The sequence below is a fragment of the Melanerpes formicivorus genome, unplaced genomic scaffold (assembly GCF_026170545.1).
Source record: "Melanerpes formicivorus ecotype bairdi unplaced genomic scaffold, bMelFor1.0.p_v2 SCAF_38, whole genome shotgun sequence".
Taxonomy (NCBI): domain Eukaryota; kingdom Metazoa; phylum Chordata; class Aves; order Piciformes; family Picidae; genus Melanerpes; species Melanerpes formicivorus.
This window is the reverse complement of record NW_027142390.1, coordinates 4154217-4177415: the sequence shown is the minus strand read 5'-3', so window position 1 is coordinate 4177415 and position 23199 is coordinate 4154217. Positions and strand designations below refer to the sequence as shown.

General features: G+C 47.0%; 1 protein-coding gene across 1 annotated transcript in view; it reads left to right on the top strand.

The window, feature by feature from the left end:
- Nucleotides 1-23199, top strand: part of STAB1 (stabilin 1) — a 70722-nt gene that overhangs the window by 10033 nt on the left and 37490 nt on the right. The window contains 17 exon segments of the mRNA XM_068157900.1: nt 954-1039; nt 2342-2411; nt 3311-3406; nt 3818-3934; nt 5800-5996; nt 6210-6343; nt 7884-8011; nt 10678-10769; nt 12245-12367; nt 13941-14087; nt 17354-17416; nt 18981-19094; nt 19349-19402; nt 19920-20000; nt 20292-20450; nt 21849-21871; nt 21873-21920. Of these exon segments, the coding sequence (XP_068014001.1) occupies nt 954-1039; nt 2342-2411; nt 3311-3406; nt 3818-3934; nt 5800-5996; nt 6210-6343; nt 7884-8011; nt 10678-10769; nt 12245-12367; nt 13941-14087; nt 17354-17416; nt 18981-19094; nt 19349-19402; nt 19920-20000; nt 20292-20450; nt 21849-21871; nt 21873-21920 (1732 nt within the window).

The window sequence follows — 23199 nt, the reverse complement described above, 5'->3', positions numbered from 1 at the left end:
ATTCCAGGGCTTCAGCACTCATGGTGAAGAACCTTCTCCTCACCTCCAGCCTGAATCTCCCCACCTCCAGCTTCATTCCATTCCCCCTAGTCCTATCACTACCTGAGATCCTGAGCAGTCCCTCCCCAGCCTTCCTGTAGCCCTCTTCAGATACTGGAAGACCACAATGAGGTCACCTCGGAGCCTTCTCTTCTGCAGACTGAACAGCCCCAACTCCTTCAGTCTGTCCTCACAGGAGAGGTGCTCCAGCCCTCTGCTCATCCTCGTGGCCCTTCTCTGGACACCTTCCAGCATGTCCATATCAACATCATGCAACTGACTGCTGGGACATTCCCAGTCCTGCAGCAAATGGGATTTTTGAGTACTTGACCCTGTTCTCACACAAAATGGTTTGAATAAGCAGCTGGCTTTGTCAGAAGAATTACATGCCTTGAACGACCAGAAATAGTCCCCAGAACTTAAAGGCTCCCTGGTCCAAACATGTGTGCCCCGTGTTTTTCTGAGCATACTTCCAGCTCTTCATGAAGTCAGAGAGAGCTGACAACACTCAGCCTTTTTGCAAAGCAGGTGTCTGTCTGTCCTGAGTTTCAGAACTGCTCTCAGATGTTAGATACTGCCTCTCACTCATGCTAAAAGCAGTGGCTCCAGCTCAAGCTGTACTCCAGTGCCTTTGCTGAAATTCTGTTAGTTATGAGCTGCTGGGACTTTTTCTTAGCGTTTTAATAAATGGCTGCTCTGTCCTAGCAGCCAAATTGCTCCTTGATGCCCCTCCTGGTCATCTCCACCAGCTGTGTGCCAGCATTAGGCGTGTTGGGTAGGCAGGCAGGGACTTTGCTGGTGAAGAAGCCATTGCTTTTGCACGTCTGGAATGCCTGGGGAAAGAGGAGGGAGGAATGAGGATCCAGCACTGGTTGTTCAATCCAAGCCTGTCTGGCCTGTCTCTTGCCTGCTAGAGTGTCCAGGTGGCTCTGACAATCCCTGCAGTGGCCACGGGACGTGCTTGGATGGCATTCAGCGAAATGGGACCTGCACCTGCAAGGTGAGTGCATGGTTTATCCTGAGGGTAATGTGCTTTGGTTGGAGGAAGCTGTGTAGCATCTGTGGAGATGCTTTGGATGAAAGCTGCCCTTCTGCCTGGGAGGTCATTAGTAGCTTCTTCCATTCCAGCATCAGTGCCTGTGGTTTTCTGGAGGGGTTGGTGTGGTCTGCAATAACGCCAAGAGGTTATTGTTGAGGTGTGGAGTTGGGAGGGGTCTCTAGGGGGAAATGAAGAAACAATTACATGAACTTAACCCTCTGAGCAGCTGAAATAATCAGTGTCTGCCTGTGACTGCAAGAAGCCCTGAGATACTTGGCTCTTAATTCACTGCACCTTGTCCAGACTTGGATCTTGTACCCCCTCAGATGAACTGGTTCTGCACCTTGGTAGGCAAATCCTCTCTCAGGAAAAGGAGAGACCAGAAAGAGAACCTAGGGCAGAGGTTTACTTCTTCCCTTTACAGCTCCAGACTTTGTACACCAAAAGCAGCAACAATTCTTGCACATTTGAATCACATGGAGCAGTGTTTCAGAAAACCTTTGCTTAATGGATCAGTGCCAGCCTTGCAGCTTGTTTTGTGAGCTGTAGGGTTTTACAACTTCTTTAATTATTAGCATTGTGAGATGAAATCCTACTTTTTAGGCCCTTCTTTGTGGGGGGGGTGGGGGTGGAAAGAGTGCATTTTGGATCTAAATCAAAGAACTTCACATCAATTAGTTCAAGAGGAGATTGGACGTGGCACTTGGTGCCATGGTCTAGTCATGGGGTCTGTGTTGATAGGTTGGACTCGATGATCCCTGAGGTCTCTTCCAACCTTAGTTATACTGTGATACTGTAATTAGAACATACACTTTAGTTCCCCAATGCCTGGGAAAACAATGTCAGAGTCCCACTGCCATTAGTGAATCCCAAATTCTTTTTTCAGAGGGCTGCCAGAAGCCAGCTGACACATTCCTGTGTGTTTGTGATCAGGACAGTGTTTCCTCAATGCCCACCAGAGTTTTGCTGGCATTTTGCATGCCCTCTGTGTGTCAGCTTGCACTCTGGGGCTGGTTTAGTACTAGTAGAGCCACGAACAGATCAGTTTCCTTCACTGTATTTCTTCAACTGCAACAGCAAATCAGAAACGGGGAGAGGCTTTGAACTGTGGTGATGTGTGGAACAATGCACAGTGATGACAGAAATAACTGGGACATTTGGGGGCCCTTTGCAACCTGCCCTAGGTGAACCTGCTCTGGCAGAGGGCCTGGATTAGATGGTCCCCAGAGGTTCTTTCCAAGCCCTATGATTCTGTGATTCCAGGAGCAGTACAGTGGTTTTGCCTGCCAGAATTGTCGAGATGAAAATCGCTTTGGCCCAGACTGTCAGTCAGGTAAGGATGAGTGGTTCAGGTGAAACCTCCACAAAATAACTGAGAACAAGGAAGGAGGAGGCTGAGTGAGGAAGATTACTGGAGAGAAGATGCCAGCTGGCAGTGTTCAATAACAGGTGTCCTGGCGTTTTGTCTTTGTACCTTTCCCTGCTATCCCATTAGACAAATGCTTCTTGAGTCTTTCACTCAAATCAGTCCGTTGTTCCTGCTGTAAGTATTTCTCTGCCCTTACCAGGACCATCCCAGTTTCTTCTCTGGTTTTGCCCAGGCTGTCACCTACACCCCTGAAGCAACCCACACCCACTTTCCCAAGTGTTTTCCAGACTCCTATAACTACCCTGCTTGTCTCTCAGTTTCTTCCTTGTTGCCCCTCCCTACAAAATCCATAGGCACAGTGCTGCTTTCTCATGTGTGCTATTTCTGGAAGCAATTCATGACCAGCACAGCCTGGCTGTTGAAGGAGCCCTTTTGTCCAGCCCCTGGTTCCTTTGTTATCCTTTGTTTGTGATGTAGGTGTGATCTTGGTGGCTGTGTTCACAAAAGACCACCAAGACCACCAATGCTAGGATCAGAGATGTGGTGAGTTCTCCTAACACTCCTTCCACATTGAGTGCAGGAGCCTCAGAGGACTGGCAGGTTAAAACACGTCTGAAGAGCTGGTCCAGGTGTTGCATTCAAGGCCTTTCTTACAGGGTGGTACAATGTCTGCTTGAGCTCAGGACACGTAGTTTGCCCTCTGCAAGCTCCTGGCAAGGGCCTGGTTTTCAAAGGAGCTCCATCTGCTGTGGATTATTGGTGGGAAATCAGGGTGCAAAGTCCTAGGGCAGTTGTTCAGTGCACTGGAGCCCTGTGCACTGCCTTGTAGCTGAAGGTCAGGTGTGTCTGGACTTCCTTTGCAGTGTGTGACTGCGTGCACGGAGAATGCAGCAGCGGTGTCACAGGGAATGGAAGCTGCACCTGCTATGGAGGCTACACAGGACCCAGGTGTGACCAAGGTAAAGACAGTGGTAGCTGCAGAAGGGCTCTTAGGGCTAAGCTATGATGTGGGCTTGGATGCATGTGTCCCAAAAGGAGCTGGGGGGCAATGAAGAGGTTGGAAATGTAGAAGGAAGATCATCTGAGCACTGGAGACCTAAACAGAGCAGAAAGCTGGAATCTGCTCCTCATTCCATGACAGTGGCCAAGATATTCCTTCTCTTTCTCTGGAAACCAGATAGATCCTTTCACCTCTCTGAGCTTTGTGGGATCTGACTACCTACACTTTACCCTCTGGCTTTTGTGCCAGCTTGGGGGCCTCTGGAAACCTCATTTGCCTTAATTTCCAAGTATTTTTTGTAAAGTGAGTTGTGTCTCCCAGCAGCACCTAGCATGCTCAAAGGGAAGCTCTCTTTGCTTTGTGATTCCAGAGCTTCCTCTCTGCAAAGGCGTCACGTGTGAGGCCAACAGCGAGTGTGTGGTACGGGACGGGACAGCCACATGTGACTGCAAGCTGGGCTACACAAAGGCTGGAAGCACTTGCCAAGGTGGGAAACTCAATGGGACCCTAAATGATCTCCTGCTTGGAAAAACCTTATTGCACTGCCATCTTCAGCTGAATTGGATCACTGTGAATGATCACTGCACAAGGGGACAGAGGAGCACTGTCAGCAGGTGTGCTGGTGGCACCAAACTGGGTGGAATGGCTGACACACCCCAGGGTTGTGCTGCCATTCAGCAGGACTTGGGCAGGCTGAGAGCTGGGCAGGGAGAAACTGAATGAACTTCAACAAGGGCAAGTGTAGAGTCTTGCACCTGGGAAAGAGCAACCCCATGGACCAGGATAGGTTGGGGACTGATCTGCTAGAGAACAGTGAAGGGGAAAAGGACCTGGGGGTCCTAGGGGATGAGAGGTTGACCATGAGCCAGTAATGTGCTCTTGTGGCCAAGGCCAAAAGTATCCTGGGTTGTATTAGAAGGGGTGTGGTCAGTAGGTCAAGAGAGGTTCTCCTCCCTCTCTACTCTGCCCTGGTGAGGCCACATCTGGAATGTTGTGTCCAGTTCTGTGCCCCTCAATTCAGACAGGACAGGGAACTGCTTGAGCGAGTCCAGCGCAGAGCCATGAAAATGATTAAGGGAGTGGAACATCTTCCTTATGAGGAGAGACTGAAGGAGCTGGGGCTCTTCAGCTTGGAGAAGTGACCTCATTAATGTTTATAAATACATAAAGGTGGAGTGCCAAGAGGATGGAGCCAGGCTCTGCTTGGCAATGACAAGGGGCAGTGGGGGGAAGTTGAGGCATAGGAAGTTCCATGGAAACAGGAGGAAGAATTATTCCACTGTGAAGGTGACAGAACACTGGAACAGGCTGCCATGGGGGGTTGTGGAATCTCCCTCTCTGGAGATATTCAAGACCCACCTGGATGAGTTCCTGTGGGACCTGGTATAGGTGATCCTGCTTTGGCAGAGGCATTGGACTGGACTCCCAAGGTCCCTTCCAGCCCCTGACATTGATTCTGTGAATAGAACACTTACCTCACTGCAGGAGATTAAAAGCCTGGTTTTTAGGAATCCCTTTTAAGACCAAGAGCTTTTGGGTCTCTTCTCACTTAGTCCTGAAAGCAAGACATTGATTAAAGTTGCAGGGTGCATCCAGCACTTGCTTAGAAGTATGTACTGAATAGCTGCAACAAAGGGATGTTGGTGAGTCTGTCCCAGGTTAACTAATGAGGTGTGTGATTGGAGGATTTCTTTCCTAACTCTTAGCTTTGCTAAGAGCAAGTCAGTAAGATGCACATGACTAGGGAGTTTCACTGGTTCCTTGCAGCTTTTGCTGACCAAACTGCAGTTTCATATATCCTCAGGTGTGATGGAAATCCAGCAGTAAACCCAAGCATCCCCTCTTACTCGTACTTCTGTTACTGAAGTAGCAGAAAACACAAGGGACAATGGCTTCAAGCTAGAGAAGAGTAGATTTAGACTGGATGTTGGGAACAAGTGCTTTGCTGTGAGGGTAGTGGAACACTGGAACAGGTTGCCCAGGGAGGTGGTTGGGGCCCCAACCCTGGAGATACTTTAGGTGAGGCTTGACAGGGCTCTGGGCAACCTGATCTAGTTGAGAATGTCCCTGCTGACAGCAGAGGGGTTTGGACTAGATGGCCTTTGGGGGTGCCTTCTAACCCAGACCATTCTGTGATTCTATGAAGTGTGTCATCCTGTTTCCTCAGACCAAAAACCTCCAAACACCTGCTGTCTGAAATGCTTTTACCTCCCTAGGAAATATTAGAAGCTCTACAGAATGAATTACATGTACCTGATACCTTCCAGGCTTTTGGCATTCTGCTGTGCTGCAGGAAATGCCGTTCTGGAAACAGAAACCCAGTTCTCTCACTTCTCCTCTCTTTAACTGCAGCTCAGGATCCTTGTGCTTCTTCTCCATGCTCCCCCTTTGCTGAATGCAAGGTTCTTGGACCACAAAAGTATCAATGCACCTGCAAAGAAGGATTTCAAGGAGATGGGAGGATTTGCCAGCCCATAAACCCTTGTGTTGACAACAACGGAGGCTGTCCAGAGAACTCCACCCTTTGTGTTTACAGACGGCCGGGAGAGGTAAGGGCAATGACAGCACAGCAGCAGCCCGAGAGGCTCTGAGACGTGGCCAGGTGAGAAGCTCTTCAAGTGAGCTCAGCATTGCGTTGGTCACATCTGCTCTCCTCACCTTAGGGTTTTGAGCAGGGAAAGCAGGCAGCTCTTCCATAGGGCAGCTTCTTGGGTAAGGCATGATGAATGCAGCTCTGTAACAGTTGTGTTGCCTTCCCTTAGGCATCTTGTCTCTGCAAGCCTGGGATGAGCAAGAGAACTTCCTCATCTGAGTGCTCTGTGTTTCCCAGCGACTGCCGGCAGTATTTCTGTGACCTAACTGCCAAGTGTGAAATTAATTCCCAGGGGCATCCTAGGTAAGGCAGTGTACAGATTGCTATGAAAGAAGATTGCTCTGCAGCCAGAGTGCAAACCCAGTTGGGATGAGCTGAGATTTGAAGAAACTGAAAGCTAACCAAGGAGCATGGGCTGGAGTCGGCTTTAGAGAAGAGCCTGTTTGTAACAAGCCTGTTAAAAGTAAAGACTTTTGCACCAGTCCTTGTAAATTTTGGCATGTGGGCCACGAGAAACTTTCAATCTGGGGCAGCACAGTCTGCTGTGATGTGAACTGGGGATGCAGTTCCCCCAGCTGGTGGTATTGGAAGGGTGTTAGCAGTTAATCATCAGTGTATGCCTTTTGTTTGCTCACATGTGATTCTGTGGGCTAAGTCTTTGACTGTCCTTCCACTCGGGCTTGTAAGCAAGAAATTAATAAGAGTTGCACATTGATGGGAAACTGGGAAGTTGAGGGAAGACACAGACCTCATTCAGCCCTCTGGAGCAAACCACCTAGAAGTTGATACTCCGTAGATGGGAAATATTACCAGATCTAGGATCAGGTTTGTGCAACGGCCTCCCAAATACCAGAGAAAGCTCCAACTGGGGGTCTCCTGTGTCACCAAGTAAAAGTGGAGCTTCTCTGAGTACTGCAGAGGGAAAGAGCAGTCATAGCTCCTTGACCTTTCCTTCTCAAGTGCTGCTAAAACTGTTTGTGTCCACCCATGCTTTGTGTGCTCCGGGCCAGACCTGAAGCAATGCCTTCCTTCTCTGAGGATACGGCAGCAAAGTGCAGGACGCAGCGTTCAGCACAGTCCCTGCCTTAGTGTGTCTGTTCCCTAGCAGCTGGCACTCAGCCCTCGGAGCCTGGAGGAGTGTCAGATCCTCCCCGTGCTGCGTGTCTTTGAATCCCCGAAACAGAAAGAGCAGGGCCAGTACCTGGCCAAAACCCAAACGGAAAAAACACACGGTTAAAGGGCAGTGCTGTGAAGTAGTTTGTGAGTAAGGGCTGTAAAGCCGTGTGAATCAGGACAGAGATTTTCACATGCAGATAAGCTGTTCTGGAAAAGTCATTAGCCTCTCTTAGGCCCTCGTTAAGTCTAAGGCAAACCGCAGCTAACTGATGGCCTTGAGCTGGCACTTCTCACCGAAGCTGGGGGAGTCACACAGGGGCTGCCTGTTAGACTTTCACTTACTCTGTGGGGGTTTTTATACATTAGCTCTAATTTTCAGCTGCTGTGATGACTGGGGCTGACTTAATATCCAGTTAGATAGGTGTTGATAGATGCGTTATGGCTAGCTGCACCTTGATGGCTAAAGCAGAGAATCCTCATGGTGATTGTATCTGAGGAAGTATCTTCATTCCCTTTGGGTAGGTCCAAATTTGCCTGCATTCCAGAAGTGTACATCTCTTTCTTCCTGTCACTGAGCTTAGGCAGAAGTTACTAAGCTCTTACCTACCCCTCAAAGCTGGGCTTTGTCTTCCAAGTGTGGATACTGACTTGTTGCTCTCCTCACCTTTGTTGTATGCTTTGCCAGCTGTTTGATAACGATTTGGTTTGTTCCATTCTCATCTCTTAGCTGTGTGTGTAGAGAAGGGGAAATTGGAGATGGGAGAAGCTGCTATAAAGACCTCTTGGGTGAGATAAATCAGCTCAATTCCCGAGGAAGGTTCACTAGGAGGTTAAACATCGCAAGGAAAATGTTTGGTAAGCGTCTTTTGAATTTGCTTGGAGGGGTGGAGGCTGTGTGGGCGACAAGAGCATGTCAGGAAGGCTAAAGCCCTTCCACACAGTGGATCTGTTTGACACTGTATGACCAGGGGCTGCAAGATTAAACACACCACAGCTCAGAACACATATTGTTTCTGGATTGTGAATGGAGGAGGTTGCTGCAGAGAGCAGTGTGGAGGAGTGTGAGGTATTTGATGGTCCTGGTGAAGGAAATGCCATACCCATACCAGCAGAAGAAGGAAAATGTGCCTTGGAGGTGTGATTCAAACCATTTGTATCAAACCACCATCATGCCTCTGCTTGCAGTATCTATGTTGAAGGCACAGCAAACTCTCAGCTGATGCAGTGATGCTTGAAGCTGATGTGCCATGGCTCCTCCACTTAGTATCACAGTACATTAGAGGTTGGAAGGGACCTCCAGAGACCACCAAGTCCAATCCCCTGCCAAAGCAGCATCACCCAGGGTAGTCTGCACGGGAATGCATTCAGGTGGGTTCTGAAAGTCTCCAGAGAAGGAGACTCCACAACCTCTCTGGGCAGCCTGCTCCAGTGCTCCATCACACTCACTGTGAAGAAGTTTCTTAAACAGCCTCCTTGCCAGCAGGCATGTGTGAGTGGCTGCTGTAGAGATGAAAAGGCTTTGTTTTACGTACTGTGGTAGTTTCTGAGTGAGGAATTGCTTGGCAAAGCATAGAAGACTGGTTTAGAACCCATGTACTGTAAATGTTGGGAGTGATAGCCACAAAGGTTAATTTTTGCCTCACCATAATCCAAGGAAAGAATGGGACCATGTCAAAGCATATTTTGGTTAGATACCTTCTCCAGGACATTCTCTCCACAGTCTCTATCTCCACCAACCTGGCAGGAGCAGAGACAGGGCTAAGCTCAGTTTAGCATTTGTGAATGCTCATCCTTGCTACACAACTATTTTGTTAACACTCAGTTTTTCCATAATGATTTGTGCTATGGACACCTGCATGAAGATCTTTGGGTTCCTAACTCCTGTGCAGTAGCCTTAATGACCTTAGTTGATGTTGACTTTGCCAATGGGCCACTGACTGTTGAGTGAAGACTGTCAACTGGGGTTCATAGCAGCTTCTTAAGAAGTCCAGCCTGATCTAGTGTGGGGGTCCCTGCCCATGGCAGGGGGGTTGGAACTAGATGATCCTTGTGGTCCCTTCCAACCCTGAATGATACTATGATACTATTTAGCCTCAATAAATCCTGATGGCAGCTGAAAATTAGTTGTTGCAAGGGGAACACTGAGAACAAGGTAGTAAGTATGTGGGAACAAAACTATTACCAGTATTTGCCAGATTTCAACAGTGATTCAAAGTGGACCAGAGTCACCAGCAGTCCTTCAGACATCTGGTGGGCAGGTGCTTAAAACTAACAGCAAAACCCTTTGGGCTTGGATAGCAATGCCAAGCTCCCTCTGATTCCTTGTAAACAAGCACAAGTAACTTGCACCAGGCTAAAAGCGGGTGGATTGAAGTGGACTGTTCACAAGAGTAATCATTATTGCTGGAGTTACACCATAGGCCAAGTAACCACTTGTGGTGGTTTGAAATTTTCCACCCCCCCAAACATTATATTTGCCAGACCAGCTCAGCTGGAAGCAAATGGAAGCTGTATTTACAAGTAAAACTAAAATCTGTAACGAAATGCAATGAATATGGACAAAATATGCAGCAGTTACAATATTTAAAGGTGTTTACAGATAATGAACAGCACAAGAACCCCCCTGGTCAAAGACCAGGGGAAGCTACTAGCTTCTCCCTCTCTGCTTCTCCCCTCCCCTGTACAAAAGGGAGAAGAGAAAGGAGCAGAGGGACGTTAGACTTAGCCAAAACAATGCAGCCAAGGTCAAGCAGAAGCAAGTTAGTATCTCTCCCAGAGTGAAGAAGCAAGAAGAGAGAGGAATTGTTTTGGGAACTAAATCCTTATGGCAGAGCTCTCCCCAGTGGGATTGTTTAGAATGATCTTATTTTTCCTTTTTTGCACCCAGTAGTGATTTGTTTACATTTGTACTACATTCTGTTCAAGACCTGTGAAAAATTATAAAGGCATAGCTTAAAATTACCACACCGCTTCACACTGCCACTCTCTGCACTGGTTAGGCTACACCTTGAGTCCTGTGTTCAGTTCTGGGCTCCTCAATTTAAGGAGGACATTGAGACTCTTGAACATGTCCAAAGAAGGGCAATGAGGCTGGGGAGAGACCTTGAGCACAGCCCTGTGAGGAGAGGCTGAGGGAGCTGGGGTTGTTTAGCTTGGAGAAGAGGAGGCTCAGAGGAGACCTTATTGCTGCCTACAGCTACCTGAAGGGAGGTTGTAGCCAGGTGGGGGTTGGTCTCTTCTCCCAGGCAGCCAGCACCAGAACAAGAGGACACAATCTCAAGCTACACCAGGGGAAATTTAGGCTTGAGGTGAGGAGAAAGTTCTTCACTGAGTTGTTAGCCATTGGAATGTGCTGCCCAGGGAGGTGGTGGAGTCCCCATCCCTGGAGGTGTTCAAAAGGGGATTGGACGTGGCACTTGGTGCCATGGTCTAGTCATGGGTCTGTGGTGACAGGTTGGCCTTGATGATCTGTGAGGTCTCTTCCAACCTTGGTGATTCTGTGATTCTGTGATTCTTTGCAGTTGCTGGTTGCTCAATGCTTCTGACCAAACACGGGCCTTTCACAGTCTTTGTCCCGTCTCTTCTTCCCATTCATGACAGAATGGAATTTAATGTAAGTTTTCTTGGCTTTAGCAATTTTTTTTCCTGCCTAAAGATTCTTTCCTGCCTGAGTTCTGCAGCCTGTAAAAAACCAAGAATTGCTATCCACATGAGAGAGGAACTGTGGATGACAGTATTTATAGAAGAAATCTCTGGGGAAGACTTCATTGTCTGGTTGAGCTGCTGTCTGACCGAGGATGTTACATCCCTCACATTATTTTCAAAGCCTCTATCTCTCTCTCCAACATGGACAGAGTTTGTTTGGCTTTCATGCCAGGAAGTGTTAAGTTTCTCTGGCCCTTCTTCATGTAAAGCTTGAAACTCCTCTGTGTGTGTGTGTGTGTGTGTGTGTGTGACTGCTCTTAAACTTCACGTGGCTTTTCACTGCTTGAGGGTAAGGTTTCCAGAAAGAGGCTGAGATTTGTATCCAAGTATTGGATTTTTGGATCCATGGCCCTCTTCTTGAGAAAAGCTCATTTTGTTAATGGGGATAGTAAATGTGGAGAAAGCTGCTGTGGGAGCCAGGACAAGAGACTGAGAACTCTAAGCTTCAGCAAGCAGGTCCTGCAGATCAAATTTGAGTGTATTTTTTAATTAAGTCTGGCTCATTAAAAGTAGCCTTTTTTTTTTGCACAGTTCAGCCCATAGTATCCACCATTAAGATGAGAAAGTACATGAGGCATTTTCCCAAGACAGCTAAAAATCAGCACACAGGCTACAAATGCAGGTCGTGCAGGAGGGATTTTAATTGCATGCAAGGTGCCTGTTGTGTTTCAGCTGGCACTTGGATATGAGAAGGTAAATAAGTAGGTCTTAACAATAAACTCCTGGACCAACCTCATTTGAACACTTCCAGCTGGTTTACAAACATCATTCCTTTACTTGATAGCAAAGTTATGTACACTACACAGCTGCACTCATTCATGTAGAGCCTAGAGAGCAACTCCTAACCCACAAGTGCCGGGGATGTGAGTGGCCTCCTTCTACCTTGTTGAGCAGAGGTTTCCACTAACCCCAGTCAGACCCTGCACCCAAGGGCATCATGGTAACTTCTATATGCATAGAAAATACATCAGGAAACACCCCTGAGTTATCTAAATGTAAATTCAGCAGTTTACACCACCTGCATGGCCCAACATAAACAAAGGTTGTGTCTGGGCTGCTTCAGCACAGTTTGTAATCTGGAGCACACAAGTATAGTTTTCAAACTGGTCAGGTCCAGGGGATTCATCCCCACCCATGGGATTCATCCAGAGTCACTTGCAGGTTAATCAGTCTCACTGGGTTTGAATGTGTACATTGACAAGCAAAAGATTTGCCACAGTGCTACTCCACAGATCCAAAATGAAGAAGGAAGCTCCATCTTTTATGCTAAGGACTCCTCAGTGTGTCAGCTGGAGGGAAGACAATGTCTTGACTCTTGCAGTAAATGAGGTATTTGAGAGAATGTGTCATTGATCTTCCACATGTGGTCTTTGTTCCCCAAAGGACACCACTGCTGAGCAACTGTGCAGAATGCACATCGTTCCTGGGCTGCATATGATAGAAGACATGGTGAAAGCCAAGACTATATGGACCTTGTCAGGACATCAGCTAATGTTCACTAGGCAGGTAAAGGATCTCCTGAACTGAAGTCCTGGACTGCTGCTTCCCTGCAGGGCAGATTGCATCCTGAGCAGTTTTCTTGGTGCACTCTCTTACACCACAAAACGTTTTTCTCTAATCAGCCTGCCTGCCATCAGAACAACAAGCTCCTTTGTGGAGTCCCAAGCACAGTGATGTAAGATCAGATATCCCAAGCAACCACTTTTTAGGTCTTGCAGGCAAGCAGAATCTGCCTTGGGAATGATCTTTCCTCGTTTGTATGCATGCTCTGGAGAATAGAGCCTTTGCCTACACATTAGCAGCCACAATGGCTGACGTGGAGGAGGCAGCAAAGTCTCTCTTCAGACTGCATGCTTCTCTTTGGAGATTGTGTGCTTGGACATAGCCACATGCTGAATATGTTCTCTGCTGCTTTTCCTTTGTCCCTCTTTCTATTTTATTTGTCTTACTTGTCCTAGCAAAGAGTCTTTCATCATTATGTTCTGATATGTAAGGCTTTTTTTTCCCCTCTTCCCCTTTTTCAGTTGACTCATGTTTTCCAGCATCCACTATTCTCTCTCCATCCTGCACTTTTCCTGCATGCACGCTCACAGATGGCTAAGGGAGGGCCTTGTGTTTCCGCTCTGAGGATCCAGCCTTGACCTTGAGGTCTAGGTCGTAACACATGCACCCTCCATGCATCAAAAGCACAAAGCACTGCTTGGAGTCAGGGAACCTGAACTGAGCTTGTCGATGCTCCTTTTAAATTTCTTTCCTGTTTGTTTACTCAGGAGTCTTTTGATCTGGGAAGTCTGCCCTCCCCTTCCTTTGTTTCAGCCAGAATCCTCAGTGGTGTCAGCTGAGGTTCAGGGCAGGGAGAAGCAGTTCAGTAAATACATGTGGTGAAATGAAAAGCACAGGGAAGTTGTGCTTGCCTGTAATCAGTTTATGACTGCAGCATCAGTACCTTGGTGCTCAGTTTGTAGGTTACCCCTGTAGGTTCCCCCTCCATATGTCCAGCTTCAGTTCATGGTGGCTGTATACAACAGGGAAGGATTGTGCACAACCAATATGCACACCTTATAATTCAGTCAGCCTGACTGGTTTGGCTTTGTTCTGAAGACTCCTTGCTGGCTTTAAGAGCCAACAAAAGTTGCAATCAAAGCTGTAGTTCCAGGATTGCCTCCCAGATCTGTACGCTGGTACACAGGAGGCACCATGCCTCTCCCTTTGTCCCTGGCAGATTGATGCAACAGCTACTTGATGGTCAGCGTACCCTTTTGTGAGCCAGAGCTGGGATCCAGCATTGTTTGCACTCAGACAAACTTAATTCTGGAGCTGATTGTCCCAGATCAGGTCTTCCTTCTGTAAGAAGACTTAAAAGTGTCCCCCAGCATCACACTATTACAAAACTGAAGTAAAGGTGGGGAGTTTCTTTTACACCCAGGCTGCCCCTTAAATTTACTTTTCCCAGAGTCATTCTGGTTGTACCTTTACCTTGCTGGCCCACAGGCAGAGAGAGCACTGAAGGGGAGCAGTGGTTCATAGCTCTGTCATGATAACATATACCACAAGACAGTAACCTTTTGTTATTATCCAGCCATACATCAAATCATTCCGATACCAAGACCTGCCGGGGGAACTGTACAACGTGATGCAAGCAAACCTCCCTGCAGCCAATGGCATCATTCACATCACTAACACCCTAAGGAAGAACACCACCGCTAGCAACCTTGGAAACCCACAGGTACACAGACAATCCTATTTCTTCTGGGGGTTTTGGCACCACAGAATACATGCATTTAAAAAAACACAAGCCCAAACCATCTGTTTTCATCACTAAACTTGCAAACCAGGGAGGCTTTGTACAAAGGGAAGAGGCTGATTAATGTGCTTGAAGCCCCTAACAAGATCTGTTAGGTGCCGTCACGTCAGCGCACCGTGGAATGCAGCTAATGTCACTTGCATAGAGACTTCACAATGATGCATTTGCAGTGCTTGGATGAGCAGGGAGCTCTACTTTCATGAGTAAGATCACCCCCTTCATAGCAAAGGAGCTCTTCTTTCACAGTATCACAGCCGCCTAAACACGAGCCAGCAGTGTGCCCAGGTGGCCAAGAAGGCCAATGGCATCCTGGCCTGCATCAAGAATAGTGTGGCCAGCAGGTGTAGGGAAGTCATTCTGCCCCAGTACTCAGCACTGGTTAGGTCACACCTTGAGTCCTGTGTCCAGTTCTGGGCCCCTCAGGAAAGACATTGATTACTTGAACGTGTCCAGAGAAGGGCAGCAAGGCTGGGGAGAGGCCTTGAGCACAGCCCTGTGAGGAGAGGCTGAGGGAGCTGGGATTGTTTAGCCTGGAGAAGAGGAGGCTCAGGGGAGACCTTATTGCTCTCTACAACTACCTGAAAGGTGGTTGTAGCCAGGAAGGGGTTGGTCTCTTCTCTCTAGCAACCAGCACCAGAACAAGAGGACACAGTCTCAAGCTACACCAGGGGAAGTTTAGGCTTGAGGTGAGGAGAAAGTTCTTCACTGAGAGAGTTGTTAGCCATTGGAATGTGCTGCTCAGGGAGGTGGTGGAGTCGCCATCCCTGGAGGTGTTCAAGAGGAGATTGGATGTGGTACTTGGTGCCATGGTCTAGTCATGAGGTCTGTGGTGACAGGTTGGACTTGATGATCTTTGAGGTCTCTTCCAACCTTGGTGATACTGTGATTACAGTGCATTAGAGGTTGGAAGGAACCTCAAGAGATTGAGTCCAGCCCCCCTGCCAGAGCAGGCTCACTTTGGTTCTTTGTTAGAGAATATGGATCTTACAGGATAAACACTGGAAGAGCATTTCTCATATAAAATCCAACAGTTTAGTTGATTGGTACTGCATTTTGAAATTCTAATTAAAATAAAAAGTTGCCTTTGCATTAGAACTATTCAAACTAAGAGCAAATGCTCATTAGACTTTAGCATTTTGAAGCCATGTCTTGATTTTAAGATGCTGAGCAGACCTTTCAGGTTAAAATCCTGCTAAGCACTTTTCCCTGTTAGCTGGGAGAAGTTTTGCTCTAGCCACTACATCACTCAGCTGAGCATTGTGATAGTGTTTCTGTATGCAGAGAGCAGACCCTGTTACCTCCTCCCTCCTTGCTCCTGGATTTGGTAGGGGTTTGGTAGTAGTTTGCTCTTACTTTACACCATTGCAATTAATCTCTAAAAGCAGCCAGACTGTGTAATATTGTGGTTGTATTTTGTGCTCAATGTTGTGCTGAGAGTTAGTAGCTCTTCAGCTGAGGGGCCCTGAGGTCCTGAGGCCCTGAGGTCTGTCATTTCTACTGGATGCTCTCTGATATGATTCTCTCAGTGAGGGGATTGCATGGAACTCCATTTTCCTTAGAAAACAAGCAAAAATAGTCTGACAAATATTTGTGGGGTTTTAATGGATTTTTGGGGGTTCTAGTGCTTGAGCAGAGTGCTTTAGGTAGCCCACTGCTGGCCTGCAGTGCACTGTTCTCTGCCATGGTAGCCTACATGACAGGCAGTGTGGCTGGGGAGCATCTGTGTTAGGTGTTAGCTACCTCTCTGGCCTCTTTCTCTGTGATGAGCCAGTAATTCCCAGAGAGAGTGATTGGCCCTTGGAATGTGCTGCCCAGAGAGATGGTGGAGTCACCATCCCTGGAGGTGTTCAAAAAGGCATTGGAGGTGGTACTTGAGGCCATGGCTTAGTTAGCCCTGAGGTGTTGGGTGACAGGTTGGACTTGATGATCCCTGAGGTCTTTTCCAACCTTTTTGATTCTATGATTCTATTCTATGATTCTATGATTCTATTCTATGATTCTATGATGTTGTGTCAATTGTACACCTCTCCTTCTCTGGAGACTTTCAAGACCCATCTGGATGTGTTCCTGTGCTAGATTCTATGGTCCTGCTCTGGCAGGGGGGCTGGACTCTATGACCTTTGGAGATCCCTTCCAAACCCTAACATCCTGTGAACTTCTGGGTGTTCATATGGATTTGATCGTGCCCACCACTGATGTTTAAGCTTGCTGGCATTTAAGATGTCCTCAGGTTTAGGAGCTACAGGAGGATGCTTTCCAAAAAGAAGTGTCTGGGCTCTAGAGGGAAAGCTGGACCTCTGCGTTTCTGAGCTCAGGTAGTTGGAGTGGGAGAGTTTCAGCTACTCTGGGATGGCAGGAGAGTGAGAGTGCTCCCTGCAGAGCTTGTCTTCCTCTGGTCCTTCAGATACCTCCTTCCCTTGAGATGCTGACTTCACAAGGAAAACTAGTGATCACATCAGCCGTTTTTGACACCAAAGCCCTCTGCACCACTTCCCCTTGGATAAATGTTCTGTGCCTCTGCATGTTCTACGGGAAGCACTTTCTGCCCAACAAAACCCAAAGCAAAAAACACCAAACCAAAACAATATGCAGATTCCTATAAATAAAGATCAGACAAGTTCTTGCACAAGTTCTGATGCTTGAAGGGACATTCCCCCTGATACCTTTGCCTTCATGGGCAGTGTGGCAAAAAGGAAGGCATCTATTTCCTCTGTGGTTTGGGGAATATGCATAGGTATTGTATTTTCTCAGCATTAGGACTCATTTGCCAGTGGCAGAGTGAACTTTTATCCTCAGAGGACAGGGAGAGTTGAAATGACAGGGCAGCAACACTGCCTGCCAGCCCAGAACTGACTTGGATGTCGCTGGAAGTGGCATGCCTCTAGTCCTAACACTAGTAAGCAATTGCCTCTTCACTTAATTTAATCTGCAGGTGGGAGTAGGAAAGCAGTAGAGTGCTCAAGTGCATGGTCCCTTGGGAAGTTGTTTTGTTGTGCATGGGAAGGAGCTTGTGCCTAAGTCTACAAGCTCAGTCCTTGCTAGGTCAGAGGGCTTGAAGACTGAAAATGATGGTCTCCTGTAGGTCCTCACATGCAAGCCACAAATATGAACTGACCAAGGACATTCAAGTGTGTGCTCAGACCTCGCTTCGGCCCCAACCATTTTTCTGACTCTCTATCTTCTTGCAGAAAACCATTGGTGAGATCCTTGCCTCAATGGAGATCTTCAGTAGATTTGAAACCATACTGGAGGTAAGCATGCCTCAGCAAGGCTGTTGCAGTGTCTGCTGCTGGGTTTATGGGAATTTTGAATAATATTTAAATACATCTCAGTCATTTGGCTTTCTTTCTGGCTGCTTTATTTTTTACCTGAGTCATTTCTTATTTTGTGTACTTTCCATAAGAAAATGTAATGGAAAAGATTGGAGTTTTCACATCCAGATGGGATATGGCACAAGCAGCAAACTTACTTACCTTTCCTATCTGCTTCCTAACCCCCTCTTCCCCTCTCCCCTGTGAAGAGTCTGTTCTTCAAAGCGTGTTCAGTTCTAGACCACTGACAGGACAAAGAGTGAAGGTTTCCCGACTGCCCATGGAGGTTTAGGCTGGATGTTAGGAAGAAGTTCTTCACAAAAAGAGTGATTGAACATTGGAATGTGCTGCCCAGGGAGGTGGTGGAGTCCCCATTACTGGAGGTGTTTAGGAAGAGACTGGATGGGGCACTTGGTGCCGTGGTTTAGTTGATTAGACGGTGTTGGATGATAGGTTGGACTCAATGATCTCAAAGGTATTTTCCAACCTGGCTTGTTCTGTTCTGTTCTACTCTATTCTACTCTACTCTACTCTATTCTACTCTACTCTACTCTATTCTACTCTACTCTACTCTATTCTATTCTACTCTACTCTACTCTACTCTACTCTACTCTACTCTACTCTACTCTACTCTACTCTATTCTACTCTACTCTATTCTACTCTATTCTACTCTAGTCTATTCTACTCTACTCTACTCTATTCTACTCTATTCTACTCTACTCTACTCTATTCTATTCTACTCTATTCTATTCTACTCTATTCTACTCTACTCTACTCTATTCCACTCTACTCTACTCTATTCTACTCTATTCTATTCTACTCTACTCTAATCTATTCTACTCTACTCTACTCTATTCTACTCTACTCTACTCTACTCTACTCTACTCTACTCTATTCTACTCTATTCTATTCTACTCTACTCTACTCTACTCTATCTCTGAAAGAAAGAAAAAAAAAAAAAAGCAGTGCTCAGGTTCTAAGCCCTTGCTGCTGCTGCCCAGGATTTACTTAGTTAGTATTTTCACTAGGGACAGACTGGTTCCCCTTGTACCTCCATCAGCATCACATGGATCTGCTCTAGCATTACTCACAACACTCTTGGCCTGCCTGTTTTCAGCTCTGTAGGGCTGCTAGTTGTTCACAAAACTGCAGTTGTGACTGGAGACTTGATTTTCTTCTTCTCTTCAGGCAAAAAGGTACAGTTTTAACCTCTGTATGTGCACTTGTGTGTCTAAAGAGCACAAGGCGCGTGCGCCCAGTACTTCCTTGCTCACACTACCTGCATTCACACCTGTGGCTTCATTGTCCAAGCTATGGTTTTGTAGCATTTATGCCTCTGTTACATTACACAGTTATCCTTTATGTCCATTGCCTCATGTATACATTTGCTGTTCAATAGCTCTACCTCTAGGGAGTTGCTTAGAGTTTCCTCTCCCTTCCTGACGCTCCTCCTCCCCCTGACTCATGCTACATCCACAAAGAAATCTCTTATTCTTTTGTCAGAACTGTGGCCTGCCTGCAATACTGGATGGACCAGGCCCCTTTACTGTATTTGTGCCCAGCAATGATGGTGTGGATGAGCTGAGAGATGGAAGGCTCATTTATCTTTTCACAGAGGTGAGAGCTTCTTGTACTTCTAAGATATCCTGAACCAGCTGTGTCACACTGGACTGTGCTGGAATGGCTTCTGCAATGTCTGATCACTGCTGAAAGCTGCTCTTCCATGTCTCTGCTTCTGTAAAGCTCTGGAAGAGAAGTGAATGCTGCTGGAACCTTCAACAAGAAGGTTGCTTAGAAGACAGAGTAGTTGCCTCCTTTTACTCAGGAGCGTTGAAGGGATACCTAATTCTTATTTTCTCTTCCTTCCTTAGGGCATAAATAAGCTTCAGGAACTTGTGAAACATCATATCTACCCTTCAGCAGCGGTAAGGCAGGCAGCTCTAATTCTAGATGCTTGAAGTCCTTTGGGCTAGTTCTGTTGTTTGGCATAGAGGTTGGAGTGTGGAAGACTTCAGCTGCTGCTTCTGCAACATTTCCTGGAGAAGCAGGGATGGGATTAGGGATCTGGTGGAGACAAAATGTTTACCAGAAAGTGGTTGCCAAAAACAACTACTTGTGCTCCTCCATCACACAGGGGTCCCCCTATTAGTCTGACCCTATTTGCAGCTGTATTAGTAAGAGACACTATTAGTGAGACCTAATTGCCACGGTGCCAAGACTGCTGCCACCAGCACTCCTGTGTTTGTGCTGTGGCAAACAATCCACACCACGTCCTGGATTTCCCTTTGACCCTTTACTTGTAAGTAAGGCACTTCATGAAATGGAAAAATTGAAGTCTCCTTTAGACGGTCTTTAAGCGGTGGGAACATGGAAAGGTTCTGTCAGCTGTACTGAAAGGACTATGCTTTTTCATGGTACTGTCCCCTGGTGTTCTTCTTTCAGGTGACTGTGGACAGACTGATAATGATGCCACACATTGTTACTATGGCTAACCAGTTACTTACCATCAACATCAGCGCAGGTGTAAGTATGCATCAGAATCCTTTTGGACAAACCCTCCTGTTCTAGGAGAAAGTCTGGATGTCCTGCTAAACAATGTTGTTTCAGTCTATCTCTATTTCTGCTGCTGCTTAAAAAAAAAATAGACTTAAATGAGGTCATTGAATTAGTCTGTTTCTTATCCAACCCATGGCTCCACCAAGAGGCCTGACCACTTGTGTGGTTGCACTTGATGTTGTGTACCATTTAGCTTTATGTAGTTGATGCAGCCTAATGGCCTAAAAGGCAGATCAATTATTTATGTTTCTGCATCAGGGAAGAATTCTGATGGGTGAATCAGGGATCCCCTTAAACATGCGAGACATTGTGGCATCAAACGGTGTCATTCACACCTTGGACGGCATCTTCATCCCTCCTTCAATAATTCCCATTTTACCTCACAGATGCAATGAGGAGCAATCTAAAATTGTGGTGGTAAGTCAGCTTCTCCCTGTCTCACACTAGTGCTTGCTGTAGACCTTACACTCACCTGGAGGCTGTGTAAATTACATTTGGGAGATGCACTCTCTCTGAGAGCTCCCCTGACGGGAACTCACTCTGAATCAGCACCACCGGTGTTTCTTCTGCTAGCACTTGGCACTGCTTTCCTGGCAATCAGCAAATGTTCTTCACAGGTTGTTCTTTCCTTGCCCTCACCCCACCTTTCAATCAGAAGTACGCTTATAGAATCATAGAATCAACAAGGTTGAAAAATACCTCAGAGATCATCAAGTCCAACCTGTTACCACAGACCTCATGACTACTAAACCATGGCACCAAGTGCCACATCCAATCCCCTCTTGAACATCTCCAGTGATGGTGACTCCACCACCTCCCTGGGCAGCACATTCCAATGCCTAACAACTCTCTCAGTGAAGAACTTTCTCCTCACCTCAAGCCTAAGCTTCCCCTGGTGCAGCTTGAGACTGTTGAGACCTCTTGTTCTGGTGCTGGTTGCTAGAGAGAAGAGACCAACCCCCCTCCTGACTACAAAGACCCTTAAGGTAGCTGTAGACAGCATTAAGGTCTCCCCTGAGCCTCCTCTTCTCCAGGCTAAGCAACCCCAGCTCCCTCAGCCTCTCCTCACAGGGCTGTGCTCAAGGCCTCTCCCCAGCCTCATTGCTCTTCTCTGGACACGTTCAAGTGTCTCAATGTCCTTAAATTGAGGAGCCAGAACTGGACACAATACTCAAGGTGCTGAGTCCAGGGGCACAATGACCTCCCTGCTCCTGCTGGCCACACTAGAACCATACAATTATTTGGGTTGGAAAAGACCTTTAAGATCATCAAGTCCTCCTCCTTAACCATGTCCCTTAGCATCACACAGACCTTTTCATAAGATTTTACAGTATCTTCTTTACTGAAGAAAGAAGATGAATAGAATAGGATAGGATAGGATAGGATAGGATAGGATAGGATAGAACAGAACAGAACAGAATAAGGCACAGAATAGGTGAGAGGTACCTGATTTGGAGACACACAGTTAATCCCAAGTGGCTAGAGGGTCCATGGAACTTAGTGATTCAGTGAAGCCTTCTACATGGATGCCCAAATTGTTTTCCAGCATAGCTGCATGTCTAGTGGCTGTCAGATAAACAGGCTGGAGACAAACCCCATCTTGCAGTCAGGTGCAAGCACCTCCTCAAGACATATGCATAATTTTATCTAAATTATAAACTTGCCCCATTTCAGAGAGTGGAAACTGCCTCCTAAGCTGTTTCTGACACATGTTTGTGGTGGTTTGGGTGTGTAGCAGGAGCAGTAGCTCTATAGCACTCTTGGCATGGGGAGTGGGTTCCTTTGAGAATAGTAAGTTTTCCCCTCTCTTACCAGGGCTCTTGTGTGGATTGTGAGGCCTCACAGCAGCATTTGCCCACCTGGCAGCAGAGAAATGGTAAGCAATTTGTGGCTACATTGGTAATTTCTACTTTGCATGATGACATACAGGCACACTGACAGATATTTCAAACCTAAGCCACTTGCAGGTAAATAGAGCAGGAAAGGCAAGCAGAGGAGAGCCTCATGAGAGAATCTGTGCTCCCCACATATCCTTTCTCTGTGGTCCAGACTGTCACTCACTCACTGCTCTGTGCTGTTTCCTCATTCTCAAGTCTGCTGAATCAATGGAGAGAGTTATCAGACAGTCTGAGCTAAATGAAATTGTAGACTTACAACTTCCAGCACTTCCATTCTGCCTTCAGGCATAGCTTTTCTCTCTCACATACTAAGTCTACCAGCTCCTCCAGACCGCTCGAACCAAGCCGGGTCCCACCAGTACCATGCAGTACTGCTACTGCCAGTGTCACAGCCAAAGAATCACAGCAAGCTTTCTGCACTGCAGAGTGAGAACATTTGTTCTTGGCCTGTACTCCCTGTTGATTCAGAGATGAGCAGAACTGGCTGAAGGTGGAGTAATGATGAGGAGGCTGCCTGGGTTGAGTTATTCCATGATGAGTTTAGCAAGAACATCAGGTTCTTGGAATCTCCATGTGAAGGCCAGGGCCAAGATGTTATTTGTGAGAGCCAGAGAGTTGTTCAGCACTGTTAACTGTTGGGTGTCTTCTAAGACATCTGATTTTCAGGTGAGTTTGTCTGAAGTAGAGCTCTGCATAACAGTATCACAGTATAACTTTAGGTTGGAAAGGACCTCGAGAATCATCAAGTCCAACCTATCAACACAGACCCCATGACTAGACCATGGCACCAAGTGCCACGTCCAATCTCCCCTTGAACGCCTCCAGGGTCGATGACTCAACCACCTCCCTGGGCAACCCGTTCCAATGACGAATGACTCTCTCAGTGAAGAACTTTCTCCTCACCTCAAGTCTAAACCTCCCCTGGTGCAGCTTGAGACTGTGTCCCCTTGTTCTGGTGCAGCAACTAGCTGCTCACTTTCCCCTGTGATTGAGGCAGGTAAAGCCAGAATCATCTGGCTCCCAGTTCTGCCTGTGTTCAACTCCATGGCAGGTCCACTGAACATTGCTCCAAACTCAGTTGCAGTCCTTTCCCCTCTCTCTTACTCTCTCCATCTCCCCTATTTTCCTGTCTGTCTCACCTCTCTCCTCCCTCCCTTTTCTCACTCTTATTCTTATTCCTCCTCTGCCCCATTGTCCCTCCCTCTTGCATATTCTCTCCTCTCCATTTTCTTTCCTCCCTCTATTTCTCCCCTTGTCTCTTCTCCCTC